General features: G+C 44.4%; 1 protein-coding gene across 2 annotated transcripts in view; it reads right to left on the bottom strand.

Annotated features, from left to right (window-relative positions):
* The window catches only part of MTA1 (metastasis associated 1), an 88,040-nt gene extending 65,208 nt beyond the window's left edge, over positions 1 to 22,832 (bottom strand). The window contains exons 1-3 of one of the 2 annotated variants that reach the window (XM_072866888.1): positions 22,387 to 22,751; positions 2,872 to 2,939; positions 366 to 459 (exon numbers count right to left, since the gene is read on the bottom strand). In XM_072866888.1, coding sequence (XP_072722989.1) covers positions 366 to 459; positions 2,872 to 2,939; positions 22,387 to 22,414 — 190 coding nt within the window. In that variant the 5' untranslated portion in view covers positions 22,415 to 22,751. Of the gene's footprint in view, positions 1 to 365; positions 460 to 2,871; positions 2,940 to 22,386 lie in introns of both variants that reach the window. The other variant, XM_072866889.1, reaches the window with a different exon arrangement.

The following is a 22,832-nucleotide window of genomic DNA, read 5'->3' on the forward strand; positions in this document are numbered from 1 at the left end:
GAGAAATAACATACGAGACAGGGAGAATATTTTCCCTCATCCCAAAAATTAAGAAATTCACTTCTATGAAGCAAATAAGATGCCTTTACTCAGCCCCAACTGAAAACTTCTGTCCTGTCCCTACCATGATAACCAAACCACACACCAAATGAGGTTTTAAAAGGTTTAAAGGGTGAGCAAGAGAGAGAAAGAGAGAGAGAGAAAAGTCAGCCAAACAAGTAATGCAATTTGCTGGAAAAGGATATTTCCAGGAAAGGGAAAGGACATTTAAAAATAATAATATTGATACTTGTAACTGCAATATCAAAATTCTATCCAAGTTTGGCAATTTTGTGTAGAAGCGATTTGAACACAAACAAGCTTACTTGCATGTTTGTCTGCCAATACAATAAGTGTACTTGATATGTCTCTTCTTCTGTAGAAACATACCACCTTTGCTTCCACATTTCCATTGGCAGTCTGAAACAGGAAAAAGAAAAAAAAAATGAGCACAAATCAAGAACTGAACTGTACGCACCGAACTAGAAAACTTCATAAATAATTTGAAATTTTGCACAAGAGCTACATAGCATCACCTTTTAGCATCCTCCAGCTGCGCACACGTTACCTAACACACAAACTGCTGTGTGATCCATTCCAGGGTAGGGAAACAGTTTGGCCCTTCCCTCCTAATTGTTTCTGCGGGATCACCATTTATAGCAGTTACAGATGTTGCAAGGGGTGAGAAAAAACACAGCAGTTACAACATATTAACAAGCCACTCTGCTGCTTTTCAGGTGATGCCTACATTTAGTAGAATTCAAAAGCATCTTTAAAATGCTAGTAAAAATAACTGTGAAATACAACAACAGAATTCAGGTCCAGGCTATTCTCCAAACTCTGTACAACAGTAGGAAAGCAAGAAAGAACCCAGCCATTATTACTTTCACAAAAGAGCTCACATAAGGTTTTCTTTCTCTGACAGCACTGGTGAGCTAAACAATGACTAACACAAAAACATAATTCCAAAAGGAGAACCAAGGAAGCTGCACTAGGCAATAAAGTCTACACCAGTGACAACATAGAAAAGTCTGAATTTTTGAAAGGTTTGGGATTTTTTTATTAAAACTGTTAAAATGAGCAAGGTGATGAATCTCTTGTAAAATTATATCTGCCAAGTTATGAAACTGGCTTTATACAAACTCTAGGAGAAATACACCTACTGGTTTGTAACAGCCCCAGCCAATCCACAGTCTCTCAAATAAATCAACAAATAATGAAAATGTAACTGAAAAGAGTTGTATCCTACTACTGAAGAGTCCTTGAAAACCATAATGATGGCACACAGTTTAAGAAACTAGAATACTAAGATACAAATTCCCCTCCAGGAATTCTGCAAAAAAGGTAGTGGACCAGCAATGTATCCACAAGGAAACAAAGTAAAAACTGATATACATGCTTGTTGCTAAGATATGAATGGAGGAAAAGTTTCATATTTTATAATAACAGTTTTCCTAACACAAAGAAAAAAAGTCAGACAATATATACGTGCACAAATATTTCCCCTTGCGGGCTACCAGTTTTTGGTACAGACCATGCAGAATTTCTATCCTTTTCTGTAAAATAATTCAGAACTTTTAAATTTTGAGGAACTAAAATACCAAAGCAGGAGCCATTTTGTTAAAACACAGACAGCTACAATGCAGAATTATCTATTTCATTTAATTGCCCAGGCTTCATTTGCACTCAGTGAAAAAAAGGCAACACAAGATATGTGATTCATTTCAACCTGAAAGACCCATTTCAAAGAGTAGGACAGAGAAATGACAGCTCAAGCAAGAGTTGCACTAAGATGAGAGATCCAGGCTGAAAGTTCTTTTTTCAAACGGGGGGAAGAATGAAGAGGGAAAAGAAGAGGGGAAAACAACACTTTCCTAGAAAGTGATCAACAAAACTGCACCCTGTAACTGATAGAATACAGCTTATTGATACCTCATGGCTATGGACCCACTGGGAATGTTTTAGGAACTCACTCTTGTTTCCTTAATGGCAGAGAGACAAAGTATTTCTGCAAAAGACCTCCACTAAAAAGAGGGGTTACAAAGATGTCCTAGCCTTTGGATTCTTTATTTTTCATTATATTGACAAATTTTATCTTCCCAGTAATTGTCTTAGAAAGACACGTTTTTCCATCGCTGAAGAAAGAGACTTAATTTTAGTCAGTTCATTCAAATTCAAATCCAAAACAGCAATGTTACATTCTGTCTGTATGGGCTGCAATGGATACACTGGTATTAAACCTGAGAAAGTGGCGTGTTTAGGACACAGCTAACAGCTTCAGAACAGTCTTCCCTCCTTAACTAGGTAAAATTTCAGCATCGAGGACTTCAGCTGACTTCCCACATACAAGCTATTATGCTTCCCTTTTAGATCCAATGAAAGGTAATTTTGGCAGAAGAAATAATAAACTGGCCCAAAGGACAACCAGCAAAAACAAAGTCTGAGGAAGCAGGTAATGGCTCCAAACCTTCCTGTTGAGCAAGAGTCTCCCCCAAGAAAGATAAAATTACAAAGCTCTCCATCCTCTAGGCAAGCTGTTGTATTATCTTCATATCACATGATCCTAGCAGGGAACTGAAGAACCGCAGAAATCTCCTGCCCTACAGGTGGGCATAATCACCTTGAGAATGACCTACTGTTGATGCTCTGTCCTTTTATACTAAAGGAGAACAATCTAGCAGGTCTCAAAGCATTCCAGAAAATTATCAGAACAAAAGTATTTTTAAGCTTCTAATTACCAGAGAACTGCTAAAGAATTGTTTTGATTTTAATCAAATCAAACAGATCATAAATTCAATTAACTTCCAAGACTTGATGGAAAAAATTGTTTACCTTATTGAGCTCTTCTATTCTTCGTATCAAATATGGGTTACTTGAAGAATTTTCGAAGTAGACGTAATCTGACAAAAAGAAAAAAAGACTTTAAAAGATGAACTGCTAAAAATCGAATCAAAACCTCACATGTATACCTGTTAAAGATGTCATACCAAATTCATTTCTTGGCACAAGCAGAATTTCAAATGTTCCTACTAAATCCAGGATTTTAAGTGGAGAAATACAAAATCCATGCCAGTATAAGGAGCATATATTAGTGCAATCTGAAAGCCATAAACTCACTTTAAAAACAAACAAACAAAAAAAAATGGAGCTCTACTGTCAGCCTGGAAAGCAAAGCATATGATCTTCCTTCTCTCTCTGATCAGATTATTTCCACTTTGATCACACTGCATTCTTTACTTGCTTCCTCTTCTTTCTTATCAAAATCCAGCCACTTCTCACCAGCGATATGTGATCTTTCCTCTTCCCCTCCAGCTCAGCTTCAAAGTACTGCCCATTTACTTAGAATACAAATAGTTTCATTCTTTCCTTCTCTCTTACTTTTTCCTCTACTTCCTGGTCTTTTACACCTATATTATCCTAGAATAAACTCAACAAAACTCCATAGAGCTCCAAAACTCCAAACAGCTCGGTAATGCTCATATTTCCAAGCAGGATAAACATCTTGAGTTACAGGAAGAAAATTAGTTCTTTACCCAAGATAGTGCCTTCGAAAAACTCAGAGGAACATCAAGGAGTGCCATATGAACAATTCGGTATTACTGAGCTCCAAGCTTAAACACTACTTTTTACAGGTAAGGAAACAGAAGCTCAGGAGTCTTGAATGGACCCGGCCTTTAACTCCCAATACTCCAGAAGCCAAACCCTAAGTCTTAAGTGAGGCAAAAAGACTGCTGAATTCACCTCCCTGCCGCAGCTACCCACCCTCGGGTGCTGACCTTGCATGCAGATCTAACAACCTACTAAATTTAAGACGATTTTCCTCCGGATTTCCCAGCTCATTTGTGTTTAGAGCAAAACACCCATAGCCCCTGGGCACGAGTCAGGTAATCTGCAGTGAACACATTAGCATGACGCTCCAGCACTGAATGGGAGTTTAGTGGTGCTAGCCTTTTGTAAATAGGGACAACTACTGAAGCTGTTAGCCTCAATCTCCCTGAAATGCTTGTTAAAAGGGCAGTCTGTATCAGAGATACTGTTACCTCCTCCCCAGCCCAGAGGAAGGAAGACACCCCCCCTGGGCCTCTGCTCCTCAAAAGCTGCACCATGAGGGTTAACGATTCCCCTCTTATCTCCAAGGTGGCCAGGGAGACACCAGAGCATTCGCCCACCACGTCCTACAGCAGCCCTTCCAAATCCCCGCGTAACACTACTCAAGCTCCAGCCACAGATTTTTTCAGACTACCGCTTACAGCTCACGTTATCCGTAGGTCTCCCTGGAGATAACAGACCAAGCTACTCGCTACGTGAGACGCAAGAGCACAGCAGCGAGAGCTGGGCAAATGACCCAGCAGGACCTGCAGCCTTCACTAACTGAAAACAGCCCAAGTGCTCTCATGTCCCTTCAACAGGGCTGAGCTGCCTTAGGAGAGCAGTCACAAATCAAGAATCCCACGGGTTACAATCCCAAGAGCAGAAATTTCCCAAGGTCATGTCTTTCCAAAAAAATGTGTCATATGCCAAAGACACCTTGACAATGAAGTCTCAACACGGTCTTCGTTGAAGTAATGAGTGATGAGGTTGCAATGCCAATAGTCAAACAGTGCACATCTTGGGTTATTCAACCATACATAGTGTAAGCAGGGCTAATAAAGCATAGAAATACTACACACAATTTTTTGTATTTTTGTGCATTCTGTGCTCCAGACCTGTCAGACTGATCATCAGCTATCTTCACACACACTAACACGCATCTGAGCAACTCCAAAACTTTCTTCCTGACTGCAAGAGTCGGTGCCTCTTAAATGTCACTTCCCTGCAGGCTTTAGACTGAAGAATCTCATCTAAGGAATTCAGACTGGACATCTGGTTTGTAGGAAAACAAAGTTCCCAGAAATGGTTAAAACACCCAAGTAGCCAGATCCTAAATTTCCACTCCCAAGCACCCACTCTGTGCAGCACACCAAATGGGAAACAACAGGCTCAACATTACTATGACCAACTCTACCAGAAGTCACAAAACCAAACAGATATTTGGCAGCTTCACAACAACAACTGCTGACTGAAATAACAATGGCAGGCATTAAGCAATTTACAGATCAGCAGAGTAAAGAGAAATCTTTTCTCCCACAGCAGAACCACCCACGCCCTACAAGGGCGTTGAAGTGGAGGACCTGGAAGCTTCTAGGTGCCTCCAGCCTCACCAGCCCCACCTCTCACCTCAAGGCTCCATTACCTGAAGAAAGGACAAGTTCTTTCCCTCCATCCCTCTTCATTACTCCCAAGACAACCAGCTACTCCTCACTTCAGGTACTTTGGCTGAGGCCAATGCAAAGATCTTACATTTGTAAACACTGTGACTGTAAAATTAAAAATGAAAACTAAAGGAAATGTTAATCTCCGTCTTGAAAATACAACCTTGTCTTTAATTGCATGGGTTTCAGGTGACCACAACAAATCTTCATAGTTCACATACTTTTTCTAACAGCTTTTTTGTGTGCACATATGTGCATATATTCTCACAGACACATTTTCTACCTCAAGTGAACATTAACTCAATTTTTCATGTAATTACAGTTTATTGATTGCAAAATCTGGCATGGATTTAAAGAAAGTTTATCACAGATGAATGGTTTACCAAAGAACAGCTCATGGTGATAGCCAAGAGTTTTGAATAATAAAACCCCAAAAACATTGTTTTGGTCAGCAGCAGGAACATCCCCAAACCCACGCTCTGTGATCAGTAATTGCAAATGACCCTTACACAGAACAGCCGACTGCACACTGCTGGCAGAAAGGCAGAACCAAAGCTGTCCCACGGGATGTTTCAAGAGCTGACACATGACACAGTGTAGAGGTGCATACTTAGACCAGTGCTTGAGGACTTCATCATGTCACAAATGCACAGCCCAGTACATCTCATCCATGTTTTAGACTAATCCCACAACTATGTTAAGCATTTCACTAGTAGCTATGCAACTAATGGAGACCTATTTCCCATTACTCAAATTACCTGGAAAAGGGTTTCTGCCACTCTGCAAGTAATGCAGAGTGCACTGCAAATCACATAAAACAGAATGTGAGCAGATCAGAGGAGAGTAATTTGCATTTTTCATAGATATTTTAAATACTTTAACTAAAATTAAAATGCTATCCTGCACATAGAAATGCTTGAGTTACTCAGTGTTCCACACGTACAATGGGAATTTTAAGTTCAACAAACTACTCTCCAAACTGATGCTTTAGCAGGTGAGAGCACTCCTCTTAAATTGTTCCATAAGCAACAAAACCAGTGAAGGCTGGTTTCCTACACACTAGGTTTAAAGGAGGTACAGCACTATGCTCCATTGACCCCTACACTCCAAAACACCTCCTTGCCCCTTGAGCAGCACTTCCCCTTCATCTCCAGCTTCCTCCCATGCCGTGGAAGTACATCCTTCTCATACTGCCTACCCAACTAACACCACTCCCAGTTTGCTTTCAGGACAGGAGCTACAACTGCACACACACACATCTGATAACAGAAACCCTCTACAGGCTCCCAACAATCCAGCTGTCAATGGGAGACATCCTGTATGCGTACAACTGCCAAAGTCCCTGTGCCCTGGGCTGAAAGAGAGGATGGGGAAAGAGACAAAATTAACAAACCTCTAAACAACAGGAAGATATGCACCTCAACTCCTACCGCAGAACAGGAAGGAAAGAGTACACTAAAACAAAAAATAAAGTCTAGGGACAGAAAAGTAGAGCCTGATAGCAAGCAAAACAAGTCAGACTCTTCAAACACAACAGACTGTCTATTCTTGCTAATTCATTAGCTTTCCTACTTACACAACTGAAGAAAACGACTAGCCTACCTGCTCTGCTCTAGCCTACCTGCTCTGTCTCCGTACCAACAGCAACCACCATAAACACACGAAGCTCACCCCTTACCACCCAACCACCTGAACGAAGGTTGGAGACTCAATCCTATACCTTCACAACAGCTTGCATCTTAAACTCACAATCCCTGAATTCATCAGCCATGCATCCACATCACGATCGTAATTAACAGCATCATTCGTGCACATTACAGAATTCCCTATGATCAGGCTAAAGCAATGACTGAGGAGTGTGGCAATACTACAAGACGGTAAGGACCATCACGCATATCACCACCTTCTGACACAAACTCAAGATTTATTTCTTCCTCTTGCCTGTACTGTTATAGAGCAGAAGCACCTGGATACCAAAAAGCCTTTCTATCCTTTTCTATTTTTTTTCCAAAGCTGAGAATATACACAACTTACTAGAAAGCAATGCTATATTACACAGGTACTGAACTGCTGTAACACACAGGGACACAAGCATACTTGCAAACAGTACAGCAGCTAAGACTAGAATGACAGCCTACAGACCACAGAAGATGGACATTTTCCACAAAGGCAGTAAACTAATTGTTCTCAATTAGCAACAAACGTAACAGACTTTCTTCCTGCTCTCATATATTTTTAAGACATTACTACATAACAGCTTCTCCCTCTGCCCTCTTCATTGCAGCTGTTGATTAAGTCTACACTGGTCCATGGAAAAGAAAATCAGGAGGGGGTACTGCAAAAGAAAGAACACATGCTGTCTAGAGGTCATATATTTATAAGATTAGACATGTCTGAGCTACCTAATAACCTTATGGTCTTTTAGGTGATCAAGTTGCAAAAATGCCCAAAAGTATTTTTACCCTTCCCAACTTACATTTGCCTTTCAAGCTACAAGAGCTTTTGGAGGACTGACCTCGCTGAATACTCCCTACCTTACCTCCAGGAAGTCTTACACACTGCATACTGCATTAGCCTACAGATGTACTCAGGACACGAGGGAGGCTGAAGCCTTCCTCTTCCCACACCCACTACCACTGTTGGGTACAATGTGCATTTCCAGACATGTGATAAAGAAGGAACTCCACAGTTGCAAACGTTTCCCCTGCCCAATCCACAAAGCTGCTGCCCTGAATTAAAGATGAGCGTCAAGAGAGTGCATAAACTTATGATGACCTGCTTAGTTTATAACTTATCATACGGGAAATATATGCCTCCTCATACTCTGGATTTTCAATTCAATTTTAGGCCAGTTTCTTTCGGTAAGCTCCAGTTTTCAAATTATTCAGCAGCTTGGTCCTGAAACTGTCAATCACTTTACATTTTGGATAATACAGTCCCTCCTGGACTACATTCTCGTGAAAGAGGAGGCTGGAGAGGCTAATGTTGCTTTCAGCCTACAAGTCAAGCTGGAGAGGCTAACGTTGCTTCCAGCCTACAAGTCAAGCAATTTCGCCTGGCAGAGCCCAGGTCCCATTGCCTTCTAGCTGTTCAAAAAACAGCATTACTCACAGCAGCTGTTACCTGATGAAATGTTTAGTTACAGAACACATAGAGTTTCAACAGAGAAAGCCTTACCAGCACAATATTTCATTACCAGAAATGCAAAACTGAAACAGTTGTGTCTGTTGCTAAAAGAATTATGAGGTCCAATACACTTGGCAGTATACATGAACCAGATATTTACAATTAATGTCTTTCATGGATTGAGACAGGTATTAAAGATATACTGTCAGCACAAGTTCAATTCATATTTACTGGACAGCAGTATTTGTGGCTACTGCATGCACAGGATACGTGCTGCCTGTTCCTCAGCTTGCTGCACTATGGGTAACACTGTTATCCCACATACCACTACTACTGCTCAACTCCTTAAAAAAGGAGTGGAAATGGAGCAACAACCCAAGCACACAAGCGTCTGAAATACCTATAGTCATTTAGTGAGGGACATGGCAAAAGCAAGCACCATCTCCTACAGAAATCTCCACTCCATACAGTTAACAGCAAACCATCACTAAATTTAGTAAGGATAGGTTAAGGTACCCCAGTTAAATCAAGCTAACTTTGCTCTTCTGAGCAAAGTGACCAAGTCAAAAGGCTTATGAGGATAGAGATCAAAATAAATAACCCTTGACTGAAATCTTTAACCGAGATACACATCTCAAAAGGGACCATGCTTGTGAGAAGAATCCACTGCTCACACCACATGCTCCTGAGCCTAGCTGCCTGGTCTCAATAAAAAGGCTTAGCCACAACAAAACAGGGAAAAATTACCTAAGCAACAAGTTCTCACTGCTAAAGCACAAAGCCTGGTTTTCACCAACGGATCAACACACCACTGCACCACTTCCTTAAGCCCAAAGCCTGCAGTAAACTTCCTAGATATAAATTAGCAATGACAGCTCAACTCAGTGCATGCACGTCCATCCAGAACAGTGACTACCCTGTCTCTAAACATGCAGTGAAAACAGTCCCAAGTCAGGTAAAAACAGACAAGGCTCCCTTCAGCAAGGAAGGCTGCCATCCTCAAGAGCTACTGGTCACAGGACCCAGCAGGCTCTGGCAGTCAGTCAAATGTTTTAGGTCACCATCAGGTCTACCGACGTCGCAAACTCCGTTCAACGACGGTGGGATGGCTGCATGCACAAGCAAAGCGATCCACAGCCTAATTCTCCTGATGTACTTGCAGCTTCTCAGACTGGAGCCAGAAAACACTCTTAAAGGAACTGTTGCAGCCCTACCCTTCCCTTTACAGTTTCCTACTTCAGCCTGGCAGTTAATAGTCTTCACTTGGGAGTTTCTACAGCATGACTCTTCTGCTAGTTCCCATAGCTTTCCAGGTTCAGGAGATGTTGAGAGTTGGCCTACGCATGGAGTTGTATGAGCACACTCCCTCCAAAATAGCAGTTATGTCTAGTTAATTACACATTTAAATTATACGTATAAAAAAATCTTAATTTACAGTGCTGTTTTGCAATTATGTAAAACGTTTGCTTCTCCTATGAGACCAGCCTTTACAATGGAAAGTTGCTTTCATGCTCCTGGAGGGCGTGCAAACAGTGTAACAAGGGTGTCTGTACAATCCTGAGCCTATAGGGATGTACAGGGAAGACAACATCCTAGATATTAAAAACAAATACATCAACATAACACCCATGTGCCAAGCACTTTTGTGGTGAGCAAGCATACAGCCTCTCCAGATTCTATCAGCTCATATAACATACTGTAAAACCTCAAAAAAAATGAATTTATAGATGTATGTATACAAGGATATGCAGTATGTTCAACTCCACTTCCCCTTTCCACCCCTTCTCCAAGAAAAACAACATGACTTGAAAGAACCCTGGAACTGTAAAGTGAAGAGTCCGGATACATGCAAGGAAAGGACAACTAAGTTTCATTTAATAAACTAAAGCCTCTATAACGACAATCAAATTCCAAGCATGCATCTACACACATACGCATGCAGAAGCACCTCTCAAGATTGCTTTGTACTAAAGGAAGTTCAGCCTCACGTATTCAAAACACATGGCAGAAGTCCATGTTCTAAGTTTCATACCAGCTTCTACTCTTATTTTCAATAATAAAACATAGAACAAGATGCCATTCTGGCTCCGAGTAGTGAGAAGGGGAAAAAAAGTGGCAAATTCATAAATATACAAGTGAGAAACCCATGTACTTTTTCCCAAGTCCCCATGAAACAGGCACCTGTCCGAAAATGGGCAGAAGCTGATAATCAGTGCAAATATCAATACCTTATTTTATCATACTTTAATATCATGCTTTAACTCAGAGTCAGCATGCTTGTAAGAAACAGGTGGTTGATTTTCCTGAGTTTGTTAATTCATCTCTTTTTCTAATGGCTAAACTCTTATTTCTAAAGGTGGGTTGGCCTGGAGAATGTGATCAAAGCCATGAACATAAAGAAGCAGGAATAGGCCTTTATCTCCTCATCTTAAAAATTCCCAAACTGTAAACCACTCAAGAAACAAGGATTATCTACACATTCATATGGTAAACAAAATGTTCACATTACATTTTCTTCCAAATGTGCAGAACTTGTATCTAGAAAGGGACAGCCAAAATAACTTGGCTGTTTAGAGATCAAACCTACATATCAGTTTTTCTGACTTGCCTCCAAAAATCCAGATTCAATATACTCCAAATCGTAACCCTAAAGTAGAAGCAATTCATGGCAAGGTCCATGTAACAGGACTACAGATTATGCACAGACCTATAAAAAAGCTTATACAAACTTTTATCAGTGCAAGCTCTTCTCATGTAGTAAGAGATATACAAAAAAACCTCAAATAAACCAAACCTCTGAAGGGCCTGTAATGGTTACAAACAAAGACTCCAATACGTACCACACAGAACTCTACTCAAGCTAAAAAATATCCTCTACCTTTTTGGAGAAAAAAACCAAACATCTAAGTTAATGACATGCAACTTGCTTGGACAAACTGACGGTTGCTTGATCCAGTCTAAACTCTGAAACATTAAGGGATTGGAACTTCCCAAAAGTCTTCTGTTCTTTGTTTTCTATCATGTCAAAGGGGGGAAGAAAAATTCCTGTCCAGCTACCTCATATCATTTTTTTTGCCTGATTCTTAGTGAAACAAGGTTTATGCAACTCCATTATCCATGCATTAGTTCTCCCTATTAACTCCTGAACCCTTTGTTTGATTTAAAACATTTCACAGAGGGACAGAAGTCTCAAAGACAATTAAGTTCTGATCACTGTTCCCTATCTTAAAAATATAGATACTAAAACTACAAGAGAAAGTGAGAAAGGTAAGACAGACAATTAGAGATACAAAATTGTTTCCATTTCAGAAACAATTAATAGACTAGGTTTTAAAGCAAATCACTGGAGATTCCGCAGTGTTTGGGGGAATTATCAAAAGTGCTTGCTTTCTTACGTGCATCCCAACACCTCTATTGTCAGTGCTGTTCAAGGCAGGTCTTGGGCTTGATTAACTTCTGATCTGATTCATTATGACCAAGCGTGCTCCCAAACGTTTGCCCTCTCTGCTGGGGAAGGTGGCAGATATTCTGCCTAGCAGCAACAATCTAGAGACTCAAGATCTCAGCTCTGGATGAGGCACAGAGTTCATACATGCTACCTTTCCCAGTAAAAGTGCAAAATTACAAAGGAGTGGGAGCAGAAGGGGAAGAACCACCTCATGGAATAAAGAACATGAATTTTTGATAAAATCAACATCCTTATTTCTGTTCCTCACGGCACTGTTGGCTGTTTTCAGTTGCAGGAGATCTGTGGAAAAAAACAAAAGGACAGCAATCTGCTGGTACTTGTGAAAAAGAGGTTATGGGTGTCAGCTGTACTTCATGGATCACTCTTCTTAGATAAGAACTACGCCACGCTGGAGTAACTGCTACTAGGGATGCCAGCTTAAAGGTAAGGTAGGGAGACTGTGTATAAACAAGACTTGAAAAGAGAATTCGTGAGAATCCTGGAAATAAAATTAAGCTTCCAAAATACTGCCCTGAGGATAAAGAAGCAATTCCGCTGCTAGAAATCAATTATATGGCAGTACAAGGAAACCCATTTCAATTAATCCACTCCCAATATCCCAGCTATAACTGAGGCACATTTGCACATGGCACTGACCCTTTGGGGGTCAGTTGACTCCCTCCAGCTTCCTGAAGACAAGCATACATTAAATATTCCTGGAGAACCACTTTTTTATTCTCTGCTTTACATGAGATATCTAAGCATGATTCAAAGTCCTCTGGACACAAAACCTATTCTGTATTACCTCTTCTGCCACTTCAGTTCCCAACAATGCAACGATGTAGCTATACAAACATTTTCTGCAGTAGCAAAGTCATGAGCCTACCTAATTTCAGCTGCACCAGTACAACTCTTTGTGGGGCAATACCATGAACCAGCTCATGCAAACAGTCCAGGCTTAAAAAAAGAAAAAGCTTTCCCCAAAGATGGGTTGTAAAGGAAGACTGGGATGGTCTAATTTACAGGAGAGCCAGAGAAACAGTTGAGCAGATGGAGAAACTAGTAAGAAGAAAACTCGTTAAATCATGGGGGAGTATTTGGGGCGGGGGGGGGAGGACATGGGAAAAGGAGTATCCTCAAACTGCACCCTAACAATCATCTTCTCTAGCAGCCAAGGGAACAGCCTGTTCCATTGCAATTCTCATTGCTAAGGACAGACAAGAAAAACATTATTTTCCAAAAGCTATTTAGGCAGCACAGTAGATGACAAGAAATCAGCTTCATGTTCCCTGCAAGTGTCTCAAGAGTTGCAAAACAAGAACCTTTGAAGTACTCAGACATCAAGTTTGGTATCACCCTCAAGAAACAAACAAAATAACAAAAAAAAGTTGTGTTTTTTTGTTTGGGTTGGTTTGTTTGTTTAAGAGCAATGTTCGATTTCAGTTAGTCAATGTGAATTAACTGCTTAGGCCATGGTATGATATTATATTAAGTCCAGGAGTAGGGGGTTTGGTGCCAGATCAAAAACATCATGGCTTCACAATGTAAAACACAGATGAAGTATAAACTCCTGCCATAGTTTTGCAGATGTTTCTTCAAACAAGAGTGCCAGTGAAGCTGATTCATCCCCCGCCCTCTCATACCACCCCCTCAAGTTGTGACAGCTTCTCCTTGGATGGGAGGAGGCAGGCAGGCACCCACGTGGTAAACCTGATTAGAAACTCACCTGGGGGGAAAAAAATGTCTCCTAACCAAACCAATTCCCTGACCCGCTTCACTGCACAGGCACGCCGAGCTGCGTAAGCCCAGCTAAGGAAGCAACACGAGGACAGTAACAAGTGTCTGCGAGCAGGCATTGCTTAAATCGACACTGCTACCAAAAGAAACATCCACAGAAACTGTCTCACTTGGCTGACTCAAATTTGCTCAGATGTTGACAACTTAACTCTGTAAGGACAAGCTCTGTGCTAAATCAGGAATCATCTGCTCACACCACACTAACTTTATCCTTGGTCAAATATCGTCTGTCCTCCTACATCTTGCATAAAAGCATAAAGTCCCTAAATTAACCAGAGCACATCATTTCCAATTTAACAGAACCATTACCATGGGCCACATCTGACACAGTTCACAATTAGTGATCTGGCAACGAACAGAACCAGAGCTGTGAAATCCCAGGCGCCACGAAGACTAAACATCTTGCAAGTAACACACGTGTAAAAGACTGGAGAAGCCTAAATTTTTTCTTTCGCTTGCAAACTCACTTTAAAGCTGCCAACTAACTTCTTCGCTTTACTTCATTGATCAATGTCAAGTAAAAATTATCTCAGAAACACTCCTTCTTCCTAAAGAAGATCCAGACAAAGAGCTGGAAAAGGAGACCATGTGCATCGTTCCTTCTGGGCCGGGCCACGCAGCCTGAAAGCTTCACTGGTACTTTGCAGGTCCTTCCCCTGAAAGTGATTCATCTGCCTCCTCACCTATTTCAGCAAGCAGAAACTGAGGTTTAGTTAGGAGTGATATACCAAAACCAAACAGATGTTTAATTCTGCACAAGACTATGAAGAAAACCTCATTCTTCAACACTTAAGCCTTCCCTTACAGCTTAAGGGGATAACAAAGTGAGGAAGCCTTCACATTTCTTACAAGACACACTACTCACGCTCACATCCCACAGGCAATGGAGATGTACGTAAAGGACAACTCCCCACACTGGCAGTAAACTGATCACCCAAGATACGGATCAGGAGCTTTGCTTGAGGGGCCTCCTCCATTCAGTTAGACCTAGGTCTCATCCAACCATCAGAGCTTATAAGTAAACACAAACATTTTTCATGGAGGTCAAGCTAAAATTTCAAGGTTTTTTTGTGAAGTGAACAAGTAAATCAGGAGTAAGCAGGCTATTGTCTTTATGGGCTGAATTCTTCGCCAAGATAAGAATGGTTTCCATGTGTCTTGAGGCATCAAATAATGTTTAATCCACTAAGAATCTTCCAAAAAAGACTGGTGTGCAAGAAGTGCGGGAGCAGCACAGGGGAAAAGACAAGGCGTTTCCTGAAGCTTCCAAAGAACACTTTCTTCCTTAAATTAATATTGGGCTTTACTGTACATTTAAAGAAAATTTGTGAAATATATGAACATAAAAAGGTTGCCAGATATATTTAAAGATTAAATTTTGTTATGTTTGAATATCCAGCAGCAACTCTGAGGGCTTCACAATATATTAACCTCCAGAAACAGCTGTATGCCATATCCTACCGGACATGAGAAACTTGCCATCTGCAATGGAGAATACATTAAATTATTCATCTAAGCAGCAGGGTTCAACCCCCTTTGAACTGTGGCATAACAAAGTTCCTTTCAAAAGAAGGTTGTGTCTTTTTTAATGTGAAAAATTCCTCGATGTCTTTCCCTACTGAAATGCTTTCTTATGCATTAAATAATTACAGCAGAAACTCATTAGTTCTTGTTAACAACAGACAGTCCAACAGACCAAATTTGGTTTTACAAGTAAAGAGGAGAGGAGGAATCATACCAGACTTTGAAAAACACTTTGAAGCAGGGCCTCTTTGTATACTAGATCTACGGCGGTGAGCTCCAAGATACTAAAGGCCTAGAACCATAATATTGTACAAGAGCACCTTTCCCGACAGTTCCACTTATCTAAACCCCATGGGGAAACGCAGGCAAAGCAGCTGAAGGGCTTGGTCAGTTACCTGTTTGGGGATTGAAAAAAATCTTGCAAAGCAATAAGTTACAGCGTAAAAACTCCTTACTTGGTGCAGAACACTGACTTAACAGATTACTTGTTTCCAGAAGATGTGCAGAACTGCGAGGAGGCGACCTCCAGCAGTTCATACCCATGCTTTCAAGCGACCCCAAACTGCTCAGGAGTAGTTTATAAATTGAAGTAAAAACAGTAACAGCAACCACCTTATTCTCTTCTCATCCTACTGAAGAGAGATTAAGTACTCTTTATTTATTTAAAGTTAGGACGTTTAAACATCAAAAGTTGTTTGAAAAACAACAACTAGATGCAAGTGAAAGGAAAACCTCTTACATTCACCCAAAATCTCACTAGCTAAACAAAAAGAGATGCTTAAAGAGTTTAAAAGTCCCTTTTCCACAATTTCTTATCAAGTGCCTTTTATTCACCATCGCTGAAAGGCAAAACACACAAACAAGACCGATGGGCTCTGACAGCCGCCAAGGAGTAACACAGCGTGAGGGCACTGCCGAGGTGCGGCTCAGCTGCCCACCAAAATGCTGCCAGCCCCCGCCGCAGGCAGGCAGCGTCCCCCCACCCCAGCCCTCCCAGCAGGCCCCAGCCCAGGAACTGCTTAAACTCACCAACCCAGCAGAAAACCGTCCCCGTCGCTGTGCTGACTTTCTAACAGGCCAGCGACACCAACCTGGCCAAAGAGGCAGCCAAGAAAAATGAGAAGAGGCAGTAGGTGAGCACCACCCTGCTGGGGACAAGGAGAGGGGAAGCCAGATGGCACAAGCAAACTTAGCACTTTTGCTCCATTTTGCCAGCTGCAAATGGCTTTACAAGCTATTACAAATCCATGGAGCATGTATCAACGCAATTGTTATAGGTCTAGCCCCCAAACACACCTAAGCTGGTTGACAACACTCCCCACCATGCAACATTTCTCAGTTAAAGGCTAACGAATGCTGAAGCAGTCAGATACGAGGAAGAGAGGGAAGGAAAGGAAGACAAGAAGATAAACTCTTGTATTACTAGAAACAATGAAAGGAAAATATGAAGAAACCCACTGCCTGGCTGTTGCTGAAAAGCGATAAGCTAGAAGCTGTCCTATATTTATTAGGACCAACAACTGCAGAAACCTATTAGTAAGTTGCAAGAATGAACTCTCATTTTTATTATCTTTACTGGTTATTTAATACCTCTCTCCACTAAACCCACTCTCAGCTCAAGCTACCTTCAAACATTCCAACTAAAAGTTAATAAAGGAAAAAAAAACAAACCCAAAGAAACTACAGTAACTCCTCCTGCAACCCAAAATACATACACACTGATAACAAAGCAAGGGGACAGGAGAGGGTTGACACGTGCACCTGCAGTTAAATTATCTGAATTACATGCTCCAGATCCAGACTCAACGTGTTTCTGTGCAAGCTTCCTTAATAGCTCTGTACCTCGGTTCTTTACTGGGAAAAGCACAGAAAATTGTTATTGACATCACTGTGATGTCAAGAGGACCAATGCACCGATCTGCTCGCAGCTCTCCGGCAGCAGTACGGATGTCAGGAGTCATATGCCGCTTGGAGAGTGTGGATGCCAAATGGGGGTATGTAACGGGATGGGGGGCAGGTCAAACCGTAGTCCCCAGCCACACATCAATAACACCCTATAATAACAGACAGATGATGTCATGCTGCCATTCTTAAAAACTTTGAGGATGGCTACGCTGAAATGAGAAGTATGACTGCAGCACAGACAGGCACACCAATACCAGGTCTAATCTAGAGAGCGAGAATAACACTACCAAGTAAGTTGTGGAGCTTCAGTCTCCAGCACACTGGAATAAAGCTGCTGGGAACCTTAGGTGCCTGTACCAGGCACTGTGGGGTCATAATTTCACTTACTTTAAATGTGTTAGATACAGCTAGCACATATGTGCCTGACTGACCTGTGATCATGTCTTTCAATGCCTTTTAAACACACCTTAAAAAGTACCACAGACTCAAAAGCAGTGATAATTTGGTAGCCTAGTACACTCACAAACAAGAGGTTAACTCTTAAAAGTTGAGAACATATAAAAGGTTTTTCATCTCAAAGCATAAACTGACATTTGCCTCAGCAAAAGTGTTGGCTTCCGTAGTTCTTCCTCCATCCTTCCTCTCCTTTCTTTCCCCATCCCCTTGTTCCCAGCCCTCCCACTGAGCCCATTCAGCTGTTCACACAGTCCCACAGTGAACCAGATCGGGTAGCTGATGCAGATTAAAAATAATCCAGGAAAAAACAAAGAGCGAGGAGGAGGGAAGGTGGAAAAAATTAAGTTCCTCAAATCAGTGCAAGATGGAAATGCAAAATTCATTGTTTCACTGCATCAAGGGAATGCCACAGGGGCATAAACCTGCAGTGGGGCTCAATCAATTACTGCCACTAAAAAAATACTTGTCATACTACAGTTAAACTCTCCTGGAGAAGGTGGAGACAGAATAGCTGTGGGAAAGTCTCTTGATACCGAGATGACCTGTTCTCTTCCAGGCAGCTGACACAGCACTCTCCTGAAAGCGGAGCCTGGCACTAGCTAGAACAATGAACATCTCTCTCCCACATGCATTTTTTCATCAGAGGCCCCAAATTCCAGCTCAGAGGTCCCAAGCTTCTCAGATCTGGTGTTTATCCAACATTCCCATACGGTCTGTGATCGTGCAGGCTGCCAGTCCGCTCCATGAAGCAGCAGGCCAGCCCACCACAACTCTTTCCAAGTAAAAGCAGCCCACTCTCATCATGCTGCCATTTAATTCATGGCTGTATGGCAGCTGTTAAGAAAACCTTCACCTCTGCTATACTGGAGGCAGGCAATTCCAGGATTTTCTTCTGGACAACAAGTAAGATTCCATACTTTGGAATATGATACCCTGGCATCTTTCCTACACATTTAAAAAGCTTCACGTCCCCTGTGAACTGTGCTAGCTTATAAGAGTCCCATTTGTACTGGTAACTGACCGCCCTCCATCAGAAATGTACCAGTAGGAACTTGGCAGGAACCAAGAGAATCAGTTGCTTTCTCTAAGCAACTCAATGCCACCAGTCAACTTACCCACGGAGTCTTACAACCATTCAAGCGGCAGCTCCTAACCCCCCCAGCATGCTCACTCTGCTACACAACACCAAGGAGAAGACTTGCATGTCACCTTCCATCCCCATAGTGTGGGCTCCTCAGCTCCTCTACACAGGAACTACCGTATGCCAACGTTAAAAGAGAGCAAGACACTTAATGTCCTCTGGAAGAGCTGCCAACTATGTGTTTAAAATCAGTCTTTATCAGAGAAGTGCAGTCCACCTATTGGTTTCTGAAAACAAAATTTCACAGCGTTTCATGATTAGGCCAAAAGTGATCACCATCCTTTCTGAGTCCACGTATACTTCTAGGAGCACTATTGATCTATAGCGAACAAGCTGCTTTTGGCAGCTGTGAGATCTGGAGTTCATACAATACAATTCAGTAGCCACAAGAATAATAACAGATTATCTGCTGAATGTTTGTCTTCCAGTGGGAAGTATATGAAATGACTATGCACAAATCCCATTCAGGATTTAATCCTGCCCTGGAGTTCACACTCAACTTCAGTGCACAAAACCATTAGTGGGAGATAACCAGCACCAGAGGTCAGAAACAATTCAATCATACAAACTCCTCTGGCTCAGGCTGAACAGAGGGCTCATACAGAAACAGCTGCATCCATCCATATGTTGATCTTGGTAATATGTCAAATCAAGACTTCAGCCATATGTACAATAACGGAGCACTGTAACCTTGGCTATCAGCCAGCTGCCTTGCCCTCTGCCCAGAAAGGTTACGGAGCAAATCCTGGACAGCATTTCCAAGTACAGGAAAGACAAGAAAGTGACTGAGACCAGCCAAAATGGAAAGTGACTGAGACCAGCCAATGGCAAATCATGCCTGACTAACCTGGTTCCCCTTCTGGGATGAAAAGACTGGCTCTGTGGCTGAGGGGAGAGCAGGGGGTGTTGGACACCTTGACTTCGTGTCAAAGGCCATGTTAAGTCTCCCACGGCATCCTTCAAACCAAAGTGCTGAGACGCAGCCCGGATAACCGGACAATAAAGATGGGAGGAAAACTGTCTGGAATGCCAGGATTGTGCTCAGCAGTGCAACCTTCACCTGGCTGCCAGTTACTAATGGCATCCCTCGAGGATCAACACTGAGGCCAGCCCCACTTAGAAGTTATTTAATGACCTGGATAGGGACTAGAGTATACTCTCTAAAAGTTTGGGGGACTTAGGAAAAGCATACCACATGCTGGAGGGCAGGCCTGCTATTCAGAGAGACTTCAGCAAGCTCGAATGGGTTGACAAAAACCTCAGGAAGTTCACTTATGGCTAGAGCAAAACCCCACACCTGGGGTGGGATAACTCCCTGCAGTGGTACAGGCTTTCGGCAAAGCATCTCTGTAGGAAGGCAGCTGGTAAAACAACAAATTGTCCAGGAGTCAGCAGCCCACCCTTGCAGCAAGGGTGGCCAGCATTGCCATGTTAGCAGAAGTGCAGCCAGCAGGGCGAGGGGACGGATCCTGCCCCTCCGCTAAGCACTCGTAAGACCATTTGGAGAGCTGGGTCCAACTTGAGCTCCCCAGCACAAGGGACATATAGGAAGGAGTCCAGCAGAGGCCACCAAGCTGGTCAGTGCTGGAGCATGGGTTGTACAAAGAAAGACAGAGAGGCAGGTTAGATCAGCCTGGGAAGGAGAAGGCTCAGGGGAGATGCTACTGCTGTCTACAGCTACTAAGTGGGAGGTGTTGTGCAGACGGGGCCAGGCTCTTCTCAGAGATGCACACGGATAGGATGAGGGATGAGGGACAAGGGACACCAGCTGGAACACAAGAAAATCCAACCAGGCACACAGAAACAAATATTTGCCAGAAGTATGGTCAAACACTGGACAGCACCCAAAGTAAGGGTGGCATCGCCATCCTTAGAGATAGTCAGAACCGGGCTGGACACAGCCCCGGGCACCCTGCTCTAACAGGACAGCTTCTAGCAGGAGGTTGGCCTAGAGGTCTCCAGAGGTCCCTTCCTGCCAGGGGTGCACAGTACAGGTTTTGCTATACAAAATACTAGAGACGACATTCCACACAAGACTGGTGCCTATAACATAAAATGCCAAACAATAATTTCCAGGAAACAATTCCCTTCACAAGTCACACCAGGAACCGAGCTGTAGATTTCCACAACTCATCTTGCCCTTCATTCTAGTCTCAGCATCTCCAAACTGACATAACGCTGCACGCACACTATCAGCTTGTAGCAACCCAAGAAACAAAGCCAGGACAGCCAAGAGGCACACCTTATCCCTCTATGAAACTAAGTGCAACCAGAAAAAAAGTATGAACGTGATGAAAGAAGTGACATTTTTCAGAGCACAACGTAAGCGTAGGCCAGAAAAGCAGAAAGAACAGAAAGTAGTTGTTGATGGAGAGCAGCCAGACAGGATGGCTTAGCCACCTTTGCTATATTTTTTCCCTTGTTTACTTTACTCTGGTTTTACAGAACTCCACAAGAAACAGGGCATTTTAAAAAGAAGGGAACCCCACAAAAACATCTTCCCGCACATCCTATAGTCCTGGGGAGAAGGAAACTCCACAGACCAGCTTTTATGAAGGAAAATGGCCGAGCACAAATTCATGCCAGACCACCCTCAGCTTATATTCCATAAAACGCAGTCCCAAACCCTGTTGCCTCTCCTTTCTCTTCACGTGAGTCAAAACAAAGGACAATCAGACAGGAGCGCAACCCTGAATAGAAGACTAATGGGAAAGCATACAACAAAACAGCAAGAGTGGAAGGGGAGGCCAAGACCAGCAGGACGTGCCTCACGCGAGTCCGTCCCCCGTCCCCCCCCCCTACCAGCAGTCTCTGCCCATCTTTGTGCTCCTTCTTATCTCACCAACTCCTCCTTGGTCCCCACCCCTACAACCTCGCATGACCCCCATCTAAGCAGCCACCCGCCGTTCACTCCACCCCAGGCCCCATCCCGGGGCCCATCCCGGCGCTGCTTCCCCACGGTCTCTCCACTCTCGCTTTCCTGCGTGGTCCCAGCCCCACTAACCCATCTCACCCTGCCCGTACCCCAGTCCCGGATCTGCCTTCTGCTTCCCTCTGCCCAAGCCCCCCCAAGCACCCACAGCCCCGCACCTCACATGTCCCGTCTCCCCGCACCCTCGAGCCCTATATGGCCCCACAGAGCTGTTCTTCATCCCTTACCCCTCAACCGAAGCCTTCCCCGCTGCGCCCCACCTCTGCCCCGCATCCCCGGCTCACATAACCCAAGCACACCACCCCGCCTCGCCCCGCTCCTCGCCCTTACGGCCCGCGGAAGGGCTCCCCCGCGGCAGCCCTTCACCCCGTTTAACCCCACGCCAGGCCTCCTCTCACGCGCCGCCGCCCCCTCCCCACAGCTCACCAGACCCCTGTCCCGCTCCTGCTCCCGCCCCACACGCCTCACCCGCCGCCCGCCCCGGCCTCCGGCGGCCCCTCCGGAGCCGCTCCGGAGCCCCCCAGGCCCCACGCCCCGCCAGCCTCCCTCCCGGGCTGTCCCCGGGCCCCAGCCCGCCCCAGGCGCTGCCTGAACCCCGGCCCCCCAGCCTCCCGCCGCCCCGCTGGGCCGCCGCCCCGCCCCGGGCCTGCCCTGCCGCCGCGGCCCGCCGGGCCCCCGAGGCGCCGCTCGCACGCGGGAGGGAGTGAGGGGAGGGAGGCGCGGCGGGGCCGGGCCGCGGCGGGGCCGGGGCCCCGGGGCCGCTTACCTCCGACCCGGTACATGTTGGCGGCCATGCCCGGGACGGGGCCGGCTGCGGGCCGCTCCCGCCGCCGCCTCCAGGTGCCGGATCCGCTGGAAAATGGAGGCTGGAGCGGCCGGGCGGGGGAGGGGAGCGGGGGAATTAAAGGGGCCGCGCCGGCTGCCGCCCGGCCGACAGGGAGGGAGGGAGGCAGGCAGAGGGCGGGGCGGCGGCGGGCCGGGGGCGGCAGGCCCGGGCGGAGAGGGGCCCGGCGGCGGCGGGAGGGAGGAGGAAGGACCCGGCCCCGCCACCCAGCCCGCAGCCTGTGAGGGCGGCGCTCCGCGGCCTGCGCCCGGCGGGAGGGGAGCGGGCCTGCCGGCGGGCAGCGCCTCTCCTCACACACACACACAGTGCCTCTACAGACACACACAGACACACAGCCTCTCCTCACACACAGCCCCCCCGCCGCCTGC

Source organism: Ciconia boyciana, chromosome 7 (genome assembly GCF_034638445.1).
Source record: "Ciconia boyciana chromosome 7, ASM3463844v1, whole genome shotgun sequence".
Lineage (NCBI taxonomy): Eukaryota > Metazoa > Chordata > Aves > Ciconiiformes > Ciconiidae > Ciconia > Ciconia boyciana.